Consider the following 23046-nt stretch of genomic DNA (forward strand, 5'->3'; position numbering starts at 1 on the left):
CTACAAAATACCTTTTGCCATGAAAGGTAATATATTCATGGGTTCTTAGAAATAGGATGGCAGAGTCTGTTGACTCCCACATGATGCTTAAGTAGCCTCTTCTCATGAAGTGTTGATTCTGTTTCTTTGTAGCTAAGAAGAATTCTGTAGAATGTGTTCCCTCATAGATGTTCATGTCCTTGTATTTATCACACATCATTGTAACTGGAAACGACCCTTTTGTGGGGAACATTGGCTAGGACCCCTTCAGGAACTTAATCCCACTGTCTAATTCTTAGTCAAGCCCTGTTCTCATCTTAACCACTCTTTTACCAGCTCTGTGGACAGTTTGGGAGTGGAAGTAAAAAAAAATAAACTCGAGAAAGAAAAATGAGGTCTGGAGAGAAAATGAGGATGAGTTATGTGATTTGCTATACAAAAGTATGCCTGACCTTTTGCTTAAAGAAACCTCAGGAAGGAAATTATACATGGGTGAGGGTGGGGCTGTTCATCTATTGTTCCCTTCAAATGGAAAGTAGCATTTGTTTGTTGAGTACAGTTCTGAGTACTTGTTGGCATCTGGGGCTGTTAGTGCTGGGCACCTTCATGGGTCTTAATGGGTGAGAGAGTTTATATACCCAAGTAATCACATTACCTTGGCTATGTATCAACATATGCATATACATTGGCTATGTGTATCAACATGTACATATAAATTCATGTGAAACCATCTTACATTTGCTAAACACTCGACTTCATAATTCTTTCACCTCAGCTACTTTATCTGGTCTCACAGCAATGCAGAAAGAAGACAGAGTGAAAACAAAGAGATTAGCCATACTGTTGTCATCTCACCTGGTCACAAGGCTAGTTAGTGAGAGCTTAGTTTAGAAGCAGGTTTCATAACTTTCAAACCAGAGTGCTTCCTAGTGATTATGTTGATTAAAAAGAAATTCCAGTAACTCAACAGTTTTAATGTAGAGTTTTAATGATATCAGACCTGTCAGAGCAATAACACCAATTCTCGTTTACAAGGTATATTTAGCCTCAATTGACTATAATTTGGTGTTGGTGGGAATAAGTAACAAAGAAAAAGAAAATGGCATTTCATAGAATATTATATAAAAACATAACAAGATCTTGAAAATGCAATATTATATAAAGAACTAAGAAAAACCTAGGAAAAAACAAGCACTTGCTGTTGTACTATTTTAGAAATTGTACATGGTTTTGAACACATGGTGAATATAAGGATCAGACAAGTAAATGCAGAGACCACTGATTTAAATATTCAACATGCAATGTAATTAATCCCACAAAATGGGTAAGAGCTAGGTCTTTACATTTAAACCATAGAATTTAGAATTCTGCCCTTTACTTGTTTTCTTTCCTTTGTCTAATTTAGGTCAGTTGTATAAAATTTTTTTTAACTTAAAAATGATCAACACATTGTTGGGGGCTGGTTTGGGCACAGAATGATTTTCTTGACCATGTTTAACATTTAAATAGGCTAAAGTTTTGTTTTTGTTTTTAATTACAGCCTGAAGTACACACAGCACATGTTTCTTCCTGGTTTTACTTGTCAATTTTCAGTAATGCCATTTATAATCTTTCAAAAATATATTTTAAAATAATGTGATCTTCTTAACCTAATAATTTCTTCCTGCTTCCTGAAAAATTTTTGTAATCATACTGAATATTGACAGTTACAAATCTCCACATAATCACAATTCCTCAGAAATTCTCTTGTCTATTTTGTTGATGTTATTTGTGGTAGATGTGAATATTGCATTAGTTAAATAAATGAACAGTAGCTTCCATATGGGAATACTACTTCAGTCTGTAAGTTATGAGGTCCAGCTCACATAAAAGGCAAGTTCACAAAGCCTGTCCAGTGCCACTGTCTCTCCTCAGGCAAGGAGCAGGAATCAATTTTTTAGGTCTTTATTCATCAAAATGGAATATTTCATTAGGAGTTTTACTCAAAGAGTGAATCTGCATCCTAAGAAAATTATGTAGCAAACATCTTTCCCTAACCTAAAAATAAAATACAAATGTGGAAAATTTCACAGCAGTCCAGCCCCTTCCCACTCCCCCATGACCACGTGGTCACATGACTGAACAAAGAGGAGGTACTGTGGACTCTTAATGGATTCAATATTAAGAGTCTGTGCAATAACTTCGAGGTCCTTCTCTAATTAGCTGTGTTTTCTCATTTGCATTTGTAGGTTGGAGAAGAACTGGAAAATCCACATCTAAAAATAAACAAAGCAAAGCAATAAACATTCTCTTATCATGTTACATTTCCTTTAATAGAGTGAGTGGTAGATATTTTTCTTGACATAATGATTGGCAAACTAGTTGAATTCATAAAATACTAAGGATACTTACCCTTTATAAAACTGCAAGAAAGAGGAGACAATGTATTTACTCTTCATTTATGTTCTATCAGTTATAGAATTATAAAACCAAGCACAGAACACAGCTTTTGCCTTGAGGCAATTTCTAAAATTAGTGAATTTGAGCTTTAGTTTTCATTATCTGGTGGAGTTCACTACGTATGTCCTATAGACTGTCATGTTTATCTATCTGAAAAATACCCTGTAGAGGTGTGCATATATGGCCTTGGTTGGGAGAGAGGGCGAAACCCAGAGCTTGTTTATGTGAAGAGTCTAGCAGGGAGCGCTCCACATAAAGCTAGTACCTCAAATGGTTATGCACTCCTTATCACCATCCACCTAAATCTGCAAGGAAATTTGTTATTCTTCAGATTTGGTACTGAGGAGGGAGAAAAAAACTCTGCTAAAAAATGTCTAGTGGTAAGTCAATAAATACACAAGTTGCCAGACCAAATTTATGCCTGTGTTCTAAGAAACCGGAAGCTTTTTGGTTTAATTTAAAATAGTCCAGTGTAAGATGTGCTCCCAAACACTTTGCAGAAGCGGGTGGCCTCACCTTCAACCCAGGCCCCAAGGAATCACTAAGAAATTGCAAGAAACATGACTCATGGTAAAAATAATAGAGAGATATGGGGGCGGAGGGATGAGAGAGAGAGAGAGAGAGAAGGAAGGGAAAGATTACACATAAAAAGAATGTACACTCAGTGCTAATAGAAACAGCAGAAGCCTAAATCACACTCAGAAAGACTTCAAACCTACACTTACCGGACAGAATAAAAATGAATTAGATTTGTTTTTTTAATGATCAAATGGATTTTGAAATTAAAGAATTCATGGAGATTTGTACAATTATGTATTAGCTCTGAACATTCTACAAAATCTAATAGAAAGAAATCCAGTAATATACAAATTCTTGAAGAAAAGTTTAAAAAGAAATATTTCTACATTTATTTCATGGGGTATAATCTTCACTTAGTAAAGAAAGTTTGGGAAAGGGAAATTATAGGCCAATCCAACTTATTAACATAGATATTAATGTCTAACTCAAAATATTAGAAAATCTATTTCTTAAAAAAATAAAAGTTAAAGTGCCTCCCTGGTGTTGCAGTGGGTTAAGTCTCAGCACTATGAAGATATCGACAAACACACCACTGCACTGCAGCACATTCTATCCCTGGCCAGGGAGCTAACTCACAAGGCACAGCAGACCTCTCCTGTCTGGGTCACTGCTCCCCTCAGCAGTGTATTTCAGTCAGTCTGCCTGTTCTGCTCCCCACTCTCTCTCTGGTGAATCCTCTTAACCCCCCCCACTGCACCTCTGGCCTATAACCCAGCTCTTGTATTCATAAACACAATAAATCTTTAAAAAATTTTTATTTAAAAATTAAAGTCAATACATCATGTCTGCCCTAACTACATCTTATTAATAAGATGACTTTAACATTGGAAAACTAATTCACATAATTCATTTCATTAGCAGATTAAAGAACAAGGATCACAAACATCTCAACTGATGAAGAAAAAGGTATGTGATAAAATTTCACACCCATGATAAAGTTCTAACAAAATAGAAATAGAAGATGGTTTTCTTAACCTTATCAAAACCCATAGCCAACTTCATAATTATGAGGCAATCTTGAAAGCAGCCTTTCTTCAACATTTTATTGGTAGTCTCAGGAAACACAGAAAGGCAAGAAAAAAAAATTTGAAAAGGAATGGGAGGGAAGAATTGAAACTGTCATGATTTAGAAATGATATAAACATTTATATAGAAACCCTAAATAATTTGTAGGCCGAAAATTAGAAATAATTTAGTTGGTTTCTTGAATTCAAAAGCAGTATTAAAAAAGGTATAAATCTATATGCCAAAAACCAAGCAGAAATATATATATATTTACAATTTAGAATTGTGTTAAAGTAGATTAAGCATCCAGCAGTAAGTGTAACCAAGAATATATGATATACCTTTAGTGAAAACTAATAAAGAAGATTAAATCAAAGGAGAGACATAGCATATCATATATTAGAAGACACATTCTTAAACATGTTAGTTCTATTTAATTGATTTACAGAGTTGCTATAATTCTGAAATTCCAAAGGTTTTGTTTAAGGAAATTTTGTTAAAGAACTTGACAAAGCTAATTCTAAATTTATGTGGAAAAGCAAATGACCAAGGATATGAGAGACTGTCCTGAAGAATACTTAGGAAGATTTGCCTAAACAATTTTAGGAATTATTAAAAATGGGTCTGGTATTGCATACAAATAGGCAAAATGACCAGTGGGCCAGAACAGAAAGCCCAGAAACTGCTCCATTTATTTATTGAAACTTTATACCAAAACCAAGATGAGAAATGAGTGTGCTTGGACAATTTGTTTTCTATATGGAAAAAGAAAGAAATTGGAACCTTACATCATACCAAATACAAAAAATCAGTCCTACGTGGTTAAACATATACATGTGAAAAGCAAAACAATACAACTTTGAGAAGAACATATAGGAAACATCTTTATATTCTTGGGATAAGGAGAGATTTCTTAATTAAAATAAAAATCACTAAAGGCAAAGAGTGACTTTTTGGCTACATTAAAATTAACTTTGGGTTCTCAAAATAACACCATCATAGGGCCTCCCCTGGTGGTGCAGTGGTCGAGCGCTGGGCTGTGAAGCTACCCGCAGCCTCAGCAGCGCTGGTTCCATCCCTGGCTGCCAGCGAGGGTCCCACATGGCGCAACAGACCTCTCCTGCCACCCGCTGCTCCCCTCGGCAGTGTACTTTGTCAGTCTGCCTGTTCTGCTCTCCACTCTGGCTCTGGTGAATTCTCTCACCCTCCCACACTTCTGACTGTACCCAGTGCTTGTATAAATAAATAAATAAATCTTTTAAAAAAAAGGATCATAAAGAGTGAAACACGAAATCAAACTGGGAGAATAGATCTTAAGCAAACACAGTCAACAAAGATTGAATACCAAGTACTTAAAAATTATTAAGAAAAAGGCAGCTGATATATTAAAAAAAAAAATTGCAAAAGATCTTGGGCATTTTATAGGAGAGTCCTGATTGACCAGTTAGCCTAAGAAGAGATGCTTTATTGGTAATCAAGGAGATGAAAACTAGAACCACAATAGTAAATCATTTCCCACGCACATGGGTGTACATTTAAGTCCGGTGATATCAAATGTTGGGCAAGGACTTGGAGCAATAACTATTAGTGAGATTGGAAATTGAGCCACTATTTTGCAGAACAACTTGGTTATCTAATAAGTTGTAGACATATTAAATAAAAGTTGTAGACATATTGAATAAAAGTATTCCATTCCTGTGCATACACCTAGAAAACTTGAGCACTCACGCACCAGGAGACATGTACAAAACACTTACAACAGTATTGATAGTAATGGCAAAAAAAAAAAAAAGGGAAACTATCCAGATATCCCTCAGATATAGAAAGAATGAATAAATTATGAGATGTCCCCACAGAGGAATACAATGGAATACAATGATGAAAATGAATGACAGTCTTAAAGTGAGTAAATCTTAGAAATATGATGTAGAATAAAAACTTGGAGTATAGTTGCTGAATACAAACCCATTTTATGACATTCAAAATATGCAAAACCAAGTAATATTTGAATGATTATTATATGTGATATATTTGAAAATTGTCAAGAGAGATCATCTTTATAAGGAAAAAACACTGATTTCTTTTACTTAGATGACAGATGCTAATCATTTCACAAAATATTTAAGTCAACTCATTATACTGTAAAACATCAACTTACATAGTGCTGTATGTCAATTAAATGTCTCTATAAAACTCAGTGAAAAAAGTGATTACAAATGATTTCAGAGAGCAGTTACTGCTGATGAGGGGAACTTAAAAGGTCATGGCAGTTTTTTTTTTGAAAGGTAGAAAATCTGGTGATATTGTCTGCATTTATTTAACATTTAATAAAAATAACAGATCAAGGAGTTAATCTTTATCTTCCTGATTACTCATAATGAGGCAGTAATTAATAGAACTGGGGTTCGAAATGAGACTGTCTGACTCCAATGCCCTCTGTCTTAGCCCTGGCTTAGTACTACTGCTCTTAAGGTAGCTGGCATAAAAGACCAAGGAGGGCCTCCTGGTGGCACATGCGGTTGAGCACCACACTGTGAAGCTGTCCGCAGCCTCTGCAGAGCCGGTTCAATCATGGCTGGCGAGGGTCCCACATGGTGTGGCAGACCTCTCCTGTCTCGCCCCCAGCTCCCCTCAGCAGTGTATTTCAGTCAGTCTGCCTGTTCTGTTCCCCACTCTGTCTCTGGTGAATCCTCTCACCCTCCCACGCATCTGGCCTGTATCCCGGTTTTTGTATAAAAATAAATAAATCTTCTAAAAAATAAAAGACCAACAATCAACTGTATCATCTCCTGATACTTGTGCATATTGATGCCTTAACTTAGGTCTGTGGTATCCTCTACTCCCTACTATAAGTGAATTTTCAGAGGACAAAGAACCCTCTCCTTTTCTGAATGAAGTGTGTTTAGCATCTTTCTGTAGTCAAATTTCTGCCTACCTGTCTCCTCCACCACACCTCCCCACACAATTTACATATATGTATAGATGTATATAATTGAGGCAAGAGTCACATAGTTTACCATTTTAAAGTGAACTGCCAATTTAGTAGTATTTAGTACATTCATAATGTTCTAAATGTGTGGTTTATCACCTCTATCTCATTGCCAGAAGCACAGTGTCCAGCTGCTCCCTCTCCCTCCCTCCCCGCCAGGCTATAGCAATCACCATTTTGCTTTCTGCTTCTGTGGATTTACCTAGTTTAGAATCATACAATATTTTGCCTTGTGTTTGGCTTATTTCACTCACTTAATATATGTTTCCAGGTTTATCACATTACAGCCTGTATCAATACTTCATTCTTTATTATGGCTATATAATATTTCATCTCTACTTTTCTGCACTTTCTTCCTTAGAACCTTGTGGGTTTCTCTCAACTCCTTTTTCTCTCTTCCTAGTAAAACCCTACTGCTCTTCTCTAACACACCGTCTATATTCCAGGTGCTTTTCACCTACTGCATTTCACTTTGATAGTTTGAGCCCTTACCTGAGTATATCCCAGATTGGCATTACTCACAACTATGATCCATGTCCAACTTCTGCATCATTCAGTTTCTTTAACAAATGATTCAATAGAACAGCACAATTTGACTATACCTTCTTTGTGTGGCATCCAGAGCACCGCTTAGGATTTTAGCCAAGGATATAAGGTGATACCATGCAAAAAGCTTTGGTGGTACCAAGAGTCATTCCTTCTATGGTTCTCCATTCCCAAAACCTCCTGCATTTTAACTTTCTTGTTCTTTGAGTTTTCAGCTTTTTTTTTTTTTTGCATTATACTTTTTATTTTGTATTGGTTTTTTTTCATTTTATATATTTTTAATATCATTTTTCATTTTTGCACAATGTGTGCCTTTTCATCTTGGTTATAGTCCGCATACAATTCCTACCCCCCTTGTTTTGATCCTACTTCCTCCTACCCCCCAACCCCCATGGTGTGTCTCTGGTTTATAGTTGTTTGTTGATTTTGATTTTTACTTTATTATAATTAGTCTTTTCCCAGGTCCCTTATTTATGTTTTCTAAATTCCTGCTGTGAGTGAGAACATCTGGTATTTTTCTTTTTCTTTCTGGCTTGTTTTGCTGAGCATGATCCCTTTCAGCTCCATCCATGTTGCTGAAAATTGCATGAGTTTATCTTTTTTTATTGCTGAGTAATATTCCATGGTGTATATGTACCACACCTTCTGGATCCAGTCCTCTATTTTGGGGCATTTGGGTTGTTTCCATAGCTTAGCTATTGTAAATAGTGCTGCTATAAACATAGGGGAGGTGCCCTTTTGAATTAATGTTTCTGTGTGCTTTGGGTAAGTACCTAGGGAGTGGAATTGCTGGATCATATGGAAGCTCCATCTTTAGCAGGTTGAGGAATCTCCACACAGCTTTCCACAGTGGCTGGACCAGTTTTCAGCTTTAAATGCCACTTCCTTGGGGAAGCTGCCCTTACTTACATTCAGGTCAGATCCTATAGTGTTCTCTATCAAAGCCTCTATGCTTTGGTCAGTTTATTAAACCTGTAAATATATAGCAATTTTGTGTCTCCCCATCTTCTCTGCTATATTGTAAGGCCAGGCCCGCAGGAGCCATGTCTTTCTTTTCTCTAGTCCCTAACATAGTGTGGGGCAAATATTATATGCTCAATAGATGTTTTTCTCCTGAATGATTATCTTGATAAACCTGACTAGTAAATTTTCTCATTAAACCGTGATGCACAAAAAATCAAAGAAACCAGAGAGAAAAAAAATCAAAGAAACCGAGGGTCCACTTTGAGCAAACTACTGTCACTCTTACTAGTCCTGTTTCCCCGGCCCAGGGCCTTAATGATATTTATTTATATGCTTATATAATGTACAAGCAAAGGGCTTTGGACTAGTAGCAAGAACTGGTTTCCAAGAATTCTAAAATTCAGTTTTTTTTGACTTGAAGGGATAGAAAGATTATTTAGAATTTAATCTCTTCCTTGGTGCCCTTTTTCTGGGCCATAAAGTAATGAATTTTAAACAGCAAATGTAATAAATGTCTCAATATCTTGGCCTACAGCAAGAGTCTAATTACAAGCCATATGGCCTCTTCAGCTCAGTGGTTGTGAATTTTTTTGAGTTTCATCCAGGTGAGTGGCAAGAACAGTTAAGCAATCAACAGATATTTCTGTGTTCTAAATTTCACATTTTTAGATCCAAGGTCAACACCATAAAATTGTCTCATTTAGATAATTCATTTCCTGACCTTAAAAAAAATGGAGAAATCATGACTCGACAAGAAATGTTTAGGGTTTAACTTGGAGTTTTCAGTCTACTGCTTTCAACTTGGAAAAAACAAACTGAATTTAGCTCTTGTATTTTCTGTTTGCTTTGCCAGGCTGTTAAGAGACAACTTGTTCCCATTTATGTCCCTGTTTCTGTATCTTAGTGTTCTCTGCCCTCTCCCCTCCCCCCCACCCCCAACTCCCTCACAAACTCCCAGGGAATGGGGTTCTATCTCAAGGTAGTCTATAAAATCCTCTTAGCTGGTAAAATTCTGATTTCATTGTGGTCTTCAACTAACAGAGGAGTACAGGGTGTAAATGAATTTGTTTTAAATATGCCATTCAAAATGTCACAAATAACTTGGCTTCTATTACCTTTGCCTTTCAAGTTTCAAATATTCCAAGAAAAGAAAAAGGAGCATTGCTGCCCTCCCCCTCCCCGTGGCCCCAGCCACTATCTCTGGTTCATTTGATCCTGACTGCTTCATAAAAATAATAGAATTATCCTGGGTTCCCAGGATCCCACTGGAAATAAATTTTTATTTTGAAGAAGAAATGGGAATTAGTTTATAAATTCTATAGTTTCCAAAGAATATTGAACATGCCAGTGCTCTGAACTTCCCTGCTTTATCTCTGAAGGGTGGAAGCTGGATTATACCCTTTTACATAATTGAAAGAGATAGGATGATAAAAAAAATTCCTTCTCTTCCAGACCCCACTCTGTACCACTACACTTGAAGCTACTGATACCTTGTTATAACATCAAAAGGTATCTTAGTTTTTAGTTAATGTCAAGGAGTAGGCATGTTTGAAAAAATAAAAAATGTACAAGAAAAATCACAAGCATTATATATAAAACTAAAATTATTAAATGATCTCAAGACAGGTGAAAAACATGTCTAATGTTTTTTTAATAAGTCAATCAGTCAAAAAAGGATTTAATATTTCAAATTTTGCTTTTCATAAATTAAATATCAAAAAACCAAAAAGAAATATCTACAGTGCCCTATAATATGTTCCTAAAAGTGAAATTTGAGGTGTTTACTGAGTTTAAATCAGAAATGTATTTATCTAGTTAGCTCCTGTTCTTTCCTCTTCTGTATTAGGCATAAGGAGACAATAAAGTATTAAGCAACTACAACTGTTATTCTAGAGAGAGGATTATCTCATATTGATTTTATGATACTATGTATCTTGGCTTTTCTGGAAAGTCTAAGAGAATAATATAAGAAATGCTAACCACAATTCTTTAGAAGTTAATATCCATATATGAAAAATTCCCAGTTATATTCTTCATATACTGGTCAAATCTCCAAGTACAGTATAATCTGTAGCATAGTATTTTGATGGGTAGTTAATTAAAAACCCTTCTCAACCTATTCCCCGCCCCATCATATTAATTCAACTGTGACCTTTTCACTAAGAGTATTATACTCTGGAGACATTTTATCCTATTTATTGCCAGTGATTATTAAACTTGAAATCCAGATTTATTGTTTTCCAAGGAAATATTCTGGTAGTACTGTTTATATAAATTGCAAAACCCATTACACAATTAAAATGTGATATATCTGATTCAAATGTTAAGAGTTTCAAGATGGTGATGACAGAGCAATAAACCAAGTGATAGAAATCATAGATAGCACAATAGGTTTAGAAAAAGAAATGATCACACTGAAAAAAACGTAAGATATTCTCTACTTGCAAATGAAATGATTGCCTATATAGAACATTTGAAGGAATTCACACAGACACACAAACACAAATTAGTAAATAAACTTGATAAGGGCACAGAATGCATAATTAACACGAAGATAATTGTAAATACTTGCAATGGACAACTGGAAATCAAAATAAAAACCAGTGTCATTTACAATGAAATGTAAATGAAATACTTAGGCATCTAAAGTATTAGATACCTAATGAAATACTAAATGAAATACTTAAATGAAATACCTAAATGAAATACCTAAATGAAATACTTAGGTATCTACGTACCAAATCTGTATGCCATAAACTACAAAACCCTCATAAAAGAAATCAAATGCATCCTAAATGGAGACACGTATGTGTTGATGGATTGGAAGTTTCAACATAGTAGAGATGTCAATTCTCCCTAATCTGATCTACAGATTTAATGCAATTCCAATAAAAAAATATCAGCAGTATTTTTTTCTGTAGATTTAGATAAACTGACACTGAAATTTATATAGAAGACAAAGAAACTAGAATAGCTGAAACTATACTGAAAAAAGAATAAAACTAAAGGAATCATACTGGCTGATTTTAAGACTTACTTTAAAGCTGCAGAAACATGACTGCTGTAAGTAAAGGAATAAACATATAGATCAATGGAACAGAATACAGAGTCCAGAAACAAACCCATATATATACATATATATGTTCAATGTTATACATATGGTCAATTTTTTTTGAAAGAGATGCAATGAAAATTCAACAGAGAGAAAAATCTTTTCAATAAATAGCTTTGGAATAATTAAACATCATGTGCAAAAATTCCCAAACAACCCTAAAACTTCACATCTTATACAAAGATTCACTCAAAATAGATTACAGATCTAAATATTAAATATAAAACTATCAAAATAATTAAGACAATCTTCATCATAAAGGCTTAGGCTTAAGAGTTAGGACTACGTTAAGAGTCCTTAGACACTGATAGCAAAAATCCATTTTTTTAAATTGATAAATTTTTCATCAAAATTTTTGCCCTGCAAAAAAATAGCAATCTGTAGATATGACATAACATTTTTGCAAAAGAGACAAAAAACCATAAATATTTGTACATTTGTTTTCAGAAGTACAGTGAGTACATGTCATTTATGGGACCATAGTCCAGAAAACAGTTTTCAGATAGAATCTGCTTTTTTCATCCTGGCAAGTTTTAACTTGCATTAAGTTTACCTGCAAACTACACTGTCTTTGAATTAGTGGAATAAAAATCTAAATGTAACTAATACATTAAGTAACTACAAATAAGGCATACATTCTAACAATAAAATGTTTGACCCAAGAGCAGTGTGAATTTGCTGCACAGTTTATGAAATTTAAGCTTCCAGAACCTGAAGGTAACTGAGCAGACCCATTGCAGTAGATCTTAGCAATGTGCTCACTATTGGGTAGATCTACAAATGTCAGTATTTTAACTCTAACAGGCAAAAACACTCTCTTTCCACTTTAACGTTTTCTCCATCACACTTTTTCTTCCTGAGTGGTGACAAGGGGCTATGGATTTTAGGAATTTGACTAAGGGGAAGTAGAGTTGCAAATAAGTTTCATTTGTGTTTAGTAGGATATGTTTTTGTGATTTGCATGAATTCTAATGTAGTTCATTATCGCTAGCCACAGCTATAATGGCATAGGAATGGCTTTAGGAATAATCCTAGACCTCACTTTAGGGGTAATCCTAGACCTCAATTTGCTTGTTCAGCAAATGAAGATCCATGCTTGTGGTATTTCACCTTTGTGTCCAAAGTGCTCTGGTCCTGAGAGGATTGGGTGATGTAGGAACAATGAGGTTTGAAATAGGTGGTCACAAGGTGATCTGTGGAAATTCTTCCAAATTTTATGTCTTATATATGAAATAAACCATGAAAGTTTTCCCAAAATTGACAATTCCTAAAGATTTTGAAAACATGAGCTGTAATACCATGAAAAAAATGTTCTGATCCACCAATAATAAAACATTTCTAATCAAATACATTAGCAGAAACATAGAATTACTTTTCTATTCTCCCAGAAAGCATGAAAGAATGTTTTATAGAGTTTTGCCAGACAGTTAATTAAACTATTGCTATTTTTCTAGATTTTGTGGTACTTGTGGTATTTGTCAGCTTTTAAACTTTGCAATTTTGTAACTTCTTTTTCTTACTCAAAATAATCACTTTCAGACCTAACTCTCTAATTTTGTGTTTTTTCTATAACAGGTCTTACAAAACCTGCATCAACTCTACATAGAATCTTTTAAATATTTAGGAATATGATAAAGCTTTTCCTTTTGGTTAAGGATTCTTAGTAACAGTCAAATAGAATCATGATTTACTTAGTCTAGAATCTGACCTCTGCAATAGAATTGATAGTTCTGGGTGTCAGAACTGAAAACAGTGAGACACATAGATTTATCATCAGTCACCCTGCAGAAAGGGAACCTGGGTGGAATTTGGCACAAAGTATGAATTTCTGTTCCAGAAAAGAAATCTGCTGAAATGACCTGGTAGAGCTTTTATTTAATTTAAAAGAGGAAACTTTTCAGAGAAGCGTGAAATACCACATTTGGAATATCTAATTTCAAGTCACCTAGTTTTGGTTTCTGCACTACAAAAAAAAAAAAAAAAAAAAAGTTAAGGTTGACACAGTGGGTTATAATGGCAATATCTCCTATCTCACTTCCTATCCACTATCAGTGACCAAGTACTGTACTGAATTGAAGGATGTTATAGACTATTCTATGGACAACAAGGCCAGCAACCTCTGAAATTATCTTATAACAGTTTATCCTCTCAAAGGACAGATAGAATTAATGGACCAGGATCATCATTCTTAAGCAAGCCCCACCCTGAAGAGGAATTTACATAGAAATACACAGAGGTAGAGATATAGAGATAGAGTTGACCTATTTGTTAATAATCCTGTGCCCTTGCTCTCTTTGGTATGGATGACCCCATTAACTTGTGTTAATGTTAACTTGTGCTTTTATATCCCAAGTAAGGAAAAAGAAAATTGTAATTGTATTTCACCACGCACCCATAATTTAGCTCCAGGGGCAATAATATAAAATCATTACTGCCACTATGCTATTTGCTGAATTTGCAACCCAGTGGTTCCCATAGGGAGGAATCACAGGCTGCAGAAAGATTTTGCATTCTCCCGACCTCCCAGTCCTAAGATGGGGGTTCACATGATGGAGGACTCCTTCTGTCAAGCTGGAGTCAAGGTTAGTAATAAGTGAATACTACTTAGCATCACATTTGATAGGGAGGAAAAGGTATGTGGAAATCTTTAAACAGTCTCTACTGTTTGATATCATGGGAATTCTGTTTCAATGTGATCAAAAGGATGAGAGTCCAGACAAGTATATCATGCCTAATATCTGCGGTTCTGACCACAGTGGGTCACTGCCTGAATGATCAAGTAATTGTATCTTATTTAATCTGGTTCCCCAGGTTCATGATAATACAGTCTATAGTAGAAAATTATAATAGAATTGTAGCAATAAAAATAGAGGGGTTAATGGAAAGTTTGGCTTCAGCTAATTTAAACAAAGGCATTTCCCAAAGAACCTGAAGTATTTCTAATGCTGTGAAGTTTGTGAGATTTTTTATTTTATTTTTTTTTACATTTTTTTCTTTGTAATTTTTGAATAGAATGAACTTGAAGAATCAGGTAATAGATCATGACCCTACATATACATATATAGGACATGGGAACTGGTTTAGCAAAGTAAATAGCCCCAATGACATAGGGCAATATTCTTGATTATGATTTGAGGCTCCCCTGAATGTGTGCATTTGGAAGGAAAATACATTTCTGGGGAAGAAAGACCCATCCTCTTCCAGTTCTACACATACTCATGATCAAGTAGTCAAAGAGAAGAAAAGTCAAAGATTTTTGACTTTTCTTGATATCTATCCATTTGAATGGGTCCCTAAAGTAACAGGCTGTAATGCTTTTCCTGGGAGAAATTTTTATCTTATTTATCCTATCCTGTATCCTCCCCACCCAAATCTCAATAATGTATCATGGCCAGAGCTCACGCTCTTGTAATGAGATTGTGAACTGTACTAGCTTTGCTTTGCCATCAGCAAATTTCATGACTTCTTTCTAATGACGTCAGGTTCTGCTTTTCTCTGTGCTGCCAGTCTGGGATTCCTCCCGCCACCCCCCCACCCGAATCTGGTTGTTGGATCTCTCTCACTTTTATGAGAATCATCACATGGGACCTGGTGCTGGCCTCGGGGCTATGGTAAGAGACACCCACTCCCTCTGCTCTCATATTACTCCACCTTTTTCCATGTCTGTTTTGATCTGCTCCTCAAGATCCTCTGCAGACACATAGAAGTCCTCTTCTGGTATTGATGCTTTTGGCCGGCAACGTCCACAGCAGCAGTTACAACAGCAGCACAGACAGCAGCAAAAATAGCAGCCAGTCAAGAGGCCAATGATGACAAACAGAGTCTAGGGAAACAGAGGCAAAGCAAAACAGGGGTGAGGAGTGGTGAGTGAAGGGGAGCCCTAGAAATCAAGCACACACCCATGTGCTCCTGGAGACCTGAAGACGTCATAATTCAACCCACAGAATGTCCTTATATCTTTTTTAATTTCCTTGGAAACAAATTCCTCATGAAGTTTGCCTAACATGTTAAATCCCGAACAAATGACTTGTAGCCAAAGTAATCAAGTAGGATACTTTACTCGTAAGCTGTAGTGATCATTATTGAGAGAGGAGCAAACCAAACAACAAACAAGTGAACAAGCAAAACTTCTACAGGTCAAATGAGCAGCTAATAGGGGAGATTGAATCATTCTCCCCAAAGAAGAGCTATTGACAGCTCCCCCTCTTAACCCAACATTCCTCTTAGTTACCAAGTCCCACAGAAAATTTTCTCTTCAAGATCTCTTTCATCTTCCTCCCTTGTCTCTGTCCTCCCTAGTAAGGCTTTGGGATAGATCCTATTATCTCTTCCCTAGACACTTCAGCAGCTTCTCAACTGGTCTCCCTGCTCTACTCTTTATTTTATTTATTAATTTTTTAAAAAGATTTATTTATTTATTTATACAAGCACTGGGTACAGTCAGAAGCGCGGGAGGGTGAGAGAATTCACCAGAGCAAGAGTGGGGAACAGAACAGCCAGAGTGACAAAATACACTGCTGAGGGGAGCAGCGGGCGCAGCAGGAGAGGTCTGTCACGCCATGTGGGACCCTCGCTGGCAGCCAGGGATCTAATCAGCACTGCAGAGGCTGCAGGCAGCTTCGGTAGCCTAGCGCTCAAGCACTGAGCCACCAGGAGAGGCCCTTTATTTTATTTTTTAAAGATTTATTTACTTATGCATACAAGAGCTGGGTACAGGCCAGAGATGTGGGGGTGGGGATGGGTGGGTGAGAGGATTCACCAGAGACAGAATGAGGAATGGAACAGGTGGATTTACTGAAATACACTGCTGAGGGGAGCAGTGGGCGAGACAGGAGAGTCTGCTGTGCCATGTAGGTTAGCTCCCTGGCCCGGGATCAAATTCAGGCCAACACGGTGATAAACTTAGCTGAGACTTAACCCCTATGCCACCAGGGAGGCCCTTGTAGCCTTATTATTAGAAAGCTACATCAGGAATTACTTAATATATCCTTACACTACTGGATAGCTTCTGCATATGTACTTAAATTAACAATTTTGTCAATGTCCTGGTTAAGGAAACCTATTCTCAGTGATATGGAGGCAGTCCCCAATATGTACTCAGGTGTCAGTGAGTAAGTTATTGAGAACTCCAGATATACCTTCCCATGGAAAGTGTATCCTGCCTGGAGGTTAGGTTCCCAGCCAAAGTCCATGAAAGCCCACATTGTTAAATAAGTTTCCATCTACTATTATAAGTGACATTGTCAGTATCTACATTCTCATTCCAGTTTCAACTCTGCTTTGCAGGAATTTGTTTTCCTCTCTAGTCTTCAATAATAGAGAAAGAGGATTTCAGATGATTTCCAAGAAAAAGAATTCTGGGGATTGCAGAAGACAAATGAGGCTTTAGAGTGCGGATTATCTCTTCAGGCTTATATACAAAAACATTCTCTTTCTTCCTGTATGTACAAAACTCTTCAATTACCAAGATTTAGTGGAAGAAAACAGAAATAAGAACACTACTGATCATGAAACCTACCTTTCTGGAGACTTGCAGTTTTTAAAAATTATTAATTACAACTCATGAAGCTGAGTTAATATAATTTCACAAAATGTATGAACAGTGAACTGTTTACATGTGTGAACAGTCTGAAAACTATGTCGGTGGACTCTGTGTGGTTCATATGCAAATACACTTCTATCACAAGGATATTAAACTCATAAACAAATATAAAACCATTACCAAACATACACACATACTAGAACTTACTATGAAAACAACACAAATTTACTGTCAAAAGTCAATCTTGCTTGCACTAAGTCCTTAAATATATTGTATTTTTCTTGATCAGATACATTTTCTCTCTCTTATTTCCTCCCTTTCTGTCACTCCAACTCCCTATTCCCCATTCCTTAATTCTCACCTTTCCCCCTTCATTTCCCTCTCCACTACCTCACAGCAGGCTTCATGTGAGCCTCTGACATAATTACCACACAGTCTCTTAAGTATTGTGGTTGCTGATGTAACCTGTGCTATAGATAGTAAAGTACATGGCTAAATCTGTCCTATAATAATTTATTAAACAGTTGTCACACTAATAAATTATTTTTGGTTTTGAGCAATGAGTCAGTTCTTAATTAGTCATTATCAGGAGAGGGAGGGCAGGCAGAATTAACCTGAAGCTTCAATTTCAAATATAATTAATGTCTAGAAGTATTTTAAGTCATGCTGTATTTTATAATCATCTGATGAGCTAAAGCAGAAATGATCTTCAAATAATAGCTTTCAATTGAATCACTATGTCCTTTTATTTACAAAAGTTTAATAATATGGGAAGGTTATACTTTCTTTGAGATGGAGCCTAATAGACTGAATAATACATTGGTCTTTCAGGAAATCTTTTTTTAATGAAGTACCATTATTTTACATCCTTGTTAATATTTTGACAGTGTAGGATTTCTATTCTCAGGCGGGGTCTTGTAACTTTCCCACCACCAAAGCACTATAGTCTGCTTTGAAAGAAAAAAATCTGACTCACCTTTGCCCACCAGCTTGATAGCATGAAGTAGGTATTAACATTTTCGTCTCCAAATTGCTCAGCCACATAGAGTCCCAGTGATCCGTATTTGTCATATATGTTTCTCTTTGACCGGTCGGTAAGTATTGTGTGAGCATTGTTGATTTCTTTAAACTTCTCAGCAGCAGATGGATCATCTGGATTCTTGTCAGGATGGTATTTCAGGGCCAATTTTCTTTCAAAATAAAAAAATGAACAAAAGTTACTTGACCAGAATAACAATGACATTTTAGAAAGTGATATTCATTTGTGCACACTTTATACAAGCAAGTGCTATGAGTTTTACACTAATGATTACGTGAGTTTTCACTAAATATTGTCTCTTGCATCTAATATACAGGCACAATAGTATTATTCCTCCCCTCACGTGCTCAAAGGAATTCTCAGTAACTGCAGAGCTGTTGAGTTGGAGACATTTTGTTATTGGCAAATAGGTGAAGTTTGTTTTTACCTGCAAGCTGATTAGTAACTCACCCCAACATGTGGAGGCCTCTAAGAGTTCCAGCAATGGGACAACTTATACCAAAATCCCAATTAGAAGGGGAAGAATTTTCCAGAATCAGGAAACTTCACACTACAAATTTCTTAAACTCAACTATCAAAAAAAAAAAAAAAAAAGAAATTCTTATTTCTATGCCCCTTGAAAAACTATTATGACCGCCTTATAATCCATGAATCCCAGCTTCCTTTTATTTTTCTGCATACCGTGACTCTTACCTTGTATTCAAATATATATATTTGACCTCATTTCACATAGTTTTTTTCATTTTATGTAATCTGTAGAGATTTTCATGTAAGTCCAAAGTCCCCTCCCCTCTGTGGATATGTGTTGTGTTGTGGTGTGGGGTAGGGTAGGGTAGTGTTGTGCGCGTGTTTTGAGGGGGATGGCTTTAGAGGTATTCTTTATTCTTCGGTTATAGTCAAGCATAAATGGAAAAAAATGGATACAAAAGCTGAGCTATGATAATCAGGCTCTGGACCAGTGGTCATTTCCCTATACAGGTGATATAACTAGTGATTAGTCATTTGGGCTTGTGATGGAACTTGAGGTCTTATGCTAAGTGAATTAAGTCAGAAGGAGAAAGACAAATACCGAATGATTTCAGTCATATGTGGAATGTAAAGAAACAAAGCAAGCAAACAGACAAAATGAAAACAAATCCTTGAATCCTGAGAGCAGAATTGAAGTTGAGAGGTGGTAAGAGCAAAGGGTAGATGAACTCCAGTGGCCTGTGTGGAGGGTTATTAATGCTTGGTGGTGGGCTGGGTGTGATAACCTGCATGAGAAGAAGTGTGACTTTGCACTCCTCAAACATATATAGTGTTGTAAACTAATGTTATCCCCCCAAAATAAATAAATAAAATAAAACTATCATTTTTCCCCTAAAATTACATTTGTGGTATGTTTTCCTCTACAAAGTCAATTTTATGATTCTTTATTGGAAGGTCTACAAAACTTATTTTCTCTACTGTGACCATCAGAGTTTCACCTTAAGCTTGTTTATAGAATTATTTCATTTTAATAAATGAAAGTAATAAAAGACCAAAATAGAGCATAAATACAAAGTATACCTTGTAAATCAATCTTCATGATAAATTGGAAAATATCACCCCTATTTCAGGAATTAAAGTATTGTTGATGAGAAAGCAGTGAATAATTAAGTCCCACAGCATCACGATGCTTAAAAACACCAAAATATTTGAAATCGTGTGTCATGGTGTATAATCCACTCTAATTTTATACTCAGAATAAAAATAGTAAAAAAAATTAAGTTTCATTTTAAATTTGACTGAAAAAATTTTCACCCTTATTTTGAGAGTTGTTGGGATATCTATAAATTCTTAGAGTTGGGACCTTTGGAGACATGCTTTTCTTGTTTGTGTGCAGAATTTATGGTGAAATCTTGTGCTAATAACACACAAAATCTTTTTGTCATTAAAAAACTTTCATGACAGTATGGGATAACTATTATATAGGATCTGACTGTAGTTTTTGAAGTATCAATCAGTCTTGGAGAAAACAAAGGCAAAAGCAGGAAGACTCTTAGGAATAAGAACTGATAGTTTGGACCAGTATGGAAGTGGGGCATACTGTGAGAAGTGGTTAGATTCTGGATATATTTGAGGGTTAGGTGATGGATTTGATGTACAGTATAAGAGAAAAAGAAGGACCAGAGATAGCACCAACGTTTTGTTAAGTATCTAGAAGTTTGGCGTTACTATCTAATGAGCTAGCAAGCAACTTTGTTTTTAGGGAAAGGTTGACTAGGACTCACAGTTCTATTTTGGACAACTTTGAAATGCCTATTAAGCTGCTAAATGGATGGAGGTAGAATGATATAGGAGCCTGGAGTTCAGGTGAGAATTATTATTTTTTTTTTAAATAATATTTGCTTCCCCCCACCCCCTTAGGTGTAGTCCCCATAGAATTTCCTTCACCAATGCACCTGTGCACCATCACTACAGTCCCCTGTGCTCCTCTCCCACTCCCTCTGATCCCTCTCCCTCCTCCTCCTCAGGTGAGAATTATTGTAGAAGACATGCATTGAGGAATTCTAAGCAGACAGATGTATTTAGAGCCATAGAAGTGGGAAAGATTCCCAAGTGTAGATCCAAAAAAATCTCTTAAGCCTGGGATTTGGGAAAGAAGAACCAACAAAGGAGATAAAGACCAAGGAAAAGTCTTAGAATCCATGCAAACAAGGTATTTCAAGTGAGAGAGTGATCACCTGTATCAAATGCCACTGTCAGATCATGTAGAAAAGGACTAAGAACTGATCACTGGGTTTAGTATATAGAAATCTCTCATGACCTTGATACACATGTGCACAAACACCTACACACATTCACACACACACACACACACACACACACACAATTGTATATTTGTCTTTATGTAGGGAAAAATAAAACAGAAAATAAGTAGAAAATAAATAAGGAAATGGAAGGCTATAGCTACAATTAACAGTGCTTACAAGTGGCATATTGGGGTTATAGGTGATTCTTTGTTTCATTTTTGCTTATTAAAGAAAATACACATATTATTTGTGTGGTTTCTTTCATCATTTTCAAGTTCAGTTACAAATTTTGTTCTCTTTTTAATAGCTGAAAATTTAGAGTTTGTTCCCTTAAATGACCCACTAGAACCAGATTAAAAAAAGTGGAAGGCAGGGAAGAAAGGAAGTCCTCAAACTTCAATGACACCATCATCATAAAGACTCAAGTAGATTCTTTAAGCATATTAATTTTAATGATACAATGTTCCTGGAATTCTCACTCTGTGCACTGGAATATGAATTGCAGCATTTTCCCTTGGTGCTTCCACAAGTCATGTCCAGGCCTATGAAATGTAAGTGCTATTACTTCTGCCTTCTGCCTTGATACCTGAAAAATGCCTTTTTTACAAACATTTCCTTGTTTCTAGGTTTCAGCTGTAGACTGATAACACTGCCCAAGACTTAGCCAGAGAAAAACCTGGCTTCCTGACATATTTTAAGTTGCTTGTATTTTTGTCAGCTCACAGGGTAGATGGCACTCAATCATTTATCACTCCACTCTAACAATGGAGTTGGCAAATTCTGAGGGTTGGCACACCTTCATCTGTAACAAATTCAATTCCAGGTCATCAGCAACATTTTGAATCCTCTTGGCAGAGGCTCTTGGCTCTGAGAAATCCTGGGGAAATATGGCTAGCAGAGGCAGCTGCCAAAATTACACAATTGCTAAGGAGGTGCCCTTGGGAATTGTCTATAGAGCCAGAAACCAGAATTAAGGAATTGGAGTACATTTAAGGAGAATATTCACATATGCATTTTTAAGCTTTTTCTTAAAACTTCTAATTTTATACTTAAAAGTGGTAATATTCTAACATGATGTGAACCTCTATATACTTAGTCATCTGTTAATCTCTATGGTTATAACTAATATTAGAGATAGCATCCTATCACCAATTTCCACTTCAAAATCCAATGACAGCTGTCAACTGAAATGCATAATGAATCAGTGATAGGCAAATTCGATAAATATGGGGTTCACAGTTGCAATTATCTAGTTGCGATTATCTAGTTGCAATTAGCTCTTAAAAGCTACCTATTTTCAGGGAAAATTGTAATAATATTCTGCCCAGTTCTCCTCCTCACCTCTCTAACACTCAAGTGGGATCTACCTACTACTTTGTACCCATCTGAGTCACCTCAGACCTGGTTCTGATCATACTGCCCCAGTTCTATATCAAAAGTGTCTCTGTGGGGTTGGAAGTCAGAGCCCTTATTTGGGAGAGCTGGCTTCTGAGACTCAGGAAACCAAATTCACCCTGGCATGGCTGTCTATACCTGCCTTTCCCCACTCCACACATTTGCAGCTGCTTTCTCCAATTACTTTCTGTTGCTTCTTGCAAGTATTTCTACATTGTTGTGTGACTTTCTGTTAATCCACATCAGTCAGAAAGTTTAGCAACCCTGCAATATCCCAGGAAAAAAGTCACCTATTGCCAAAGATGAAAAAGTGGAAGAAGGAAGGGGAGGTATTGATTTCTTCCTATATTCTAGAAACTATTAAACTACCCTCATGGCAAAGCCAGAATCTACTGCAAAGGTAACAAATGAAAGTAAAATTTGTTCTGAAAATGTGCACTGATAAAAGCAAAGAAAATCTGATTATCAGTTTAGTTATAAGCCAATAGATAAAATTGGCTATGCTGAGAGGGAAAACTGCCATAAACCAGGGCCTCTCTGGTGGCGCAGGGGTTAAAGATACAGTGCTATCAAGCTATTGCCAGCCACTGCAGCACAAGTTTGATGCAGTACAAGTTTGAAGCAGCACAAGTTCCATCCTGGCCAGGGAGCTAACCCACATGGCTCAGCAGACCTCTCCTGTCT

The 23046-nt window shown here is 36.2% G+C and overlaps 1 protein-coding gene across 3 annotated transcripts in view; it reads right to left on the bottom strand.

Annotated features, from left to right (window-relative positions):
- Nucleotides 1-928: 928 nt before the first annotated feature.
- DNAJC5B (DnaJ heat shock protein family (Hsp40) member C5 beta) overlaps nucleotides 929-23046 on the bottom strand; it is an 82120-nt gene continuing 60002 nt past the window's right edge. For all 3 annotated transcript variants that reach the window (XM_054692221.1, XM_037505962.2, XM_054692220.1), the window contains exons 4-6: nucleotides 18131-18344; nucleotides 15264-15435; nucleotides 929-2234 (exon numbers count right to left, since the gene is read on the bottom strand). In XM_054692221.1, the coding sequence (XP_054548196.1) occupies nucleotides 2140-2234; nucleotides 15264-15435; nucleotides 18131-18344 (481 nt within the window). In that variant the 3' untranslated portion in view covers nucleotides 929-2139. The remainder of the gene's footprint in view (nucleotides 2235-15263; nucleotides 15436-18130; nucleotides 18345-23046) is intronic.

Source organism: Talpa occidentalis, unplaced genomic scaffold (genome assembly GCF_014898055.3).
Source record: "Talpa occidentalis isolate TD23 unplaced genomic scaffold, MPIMG_talOcc4v2.1, whole genome shotgun sequence".
In the NCBI taxonomy this organism is placed as follows: domain Eukaryota; kingdom Metazoa; phylum Chordata; class Mammalia; order Eulipotyphla; family Talpidae; genus Talpa; species Talpa occidentalis.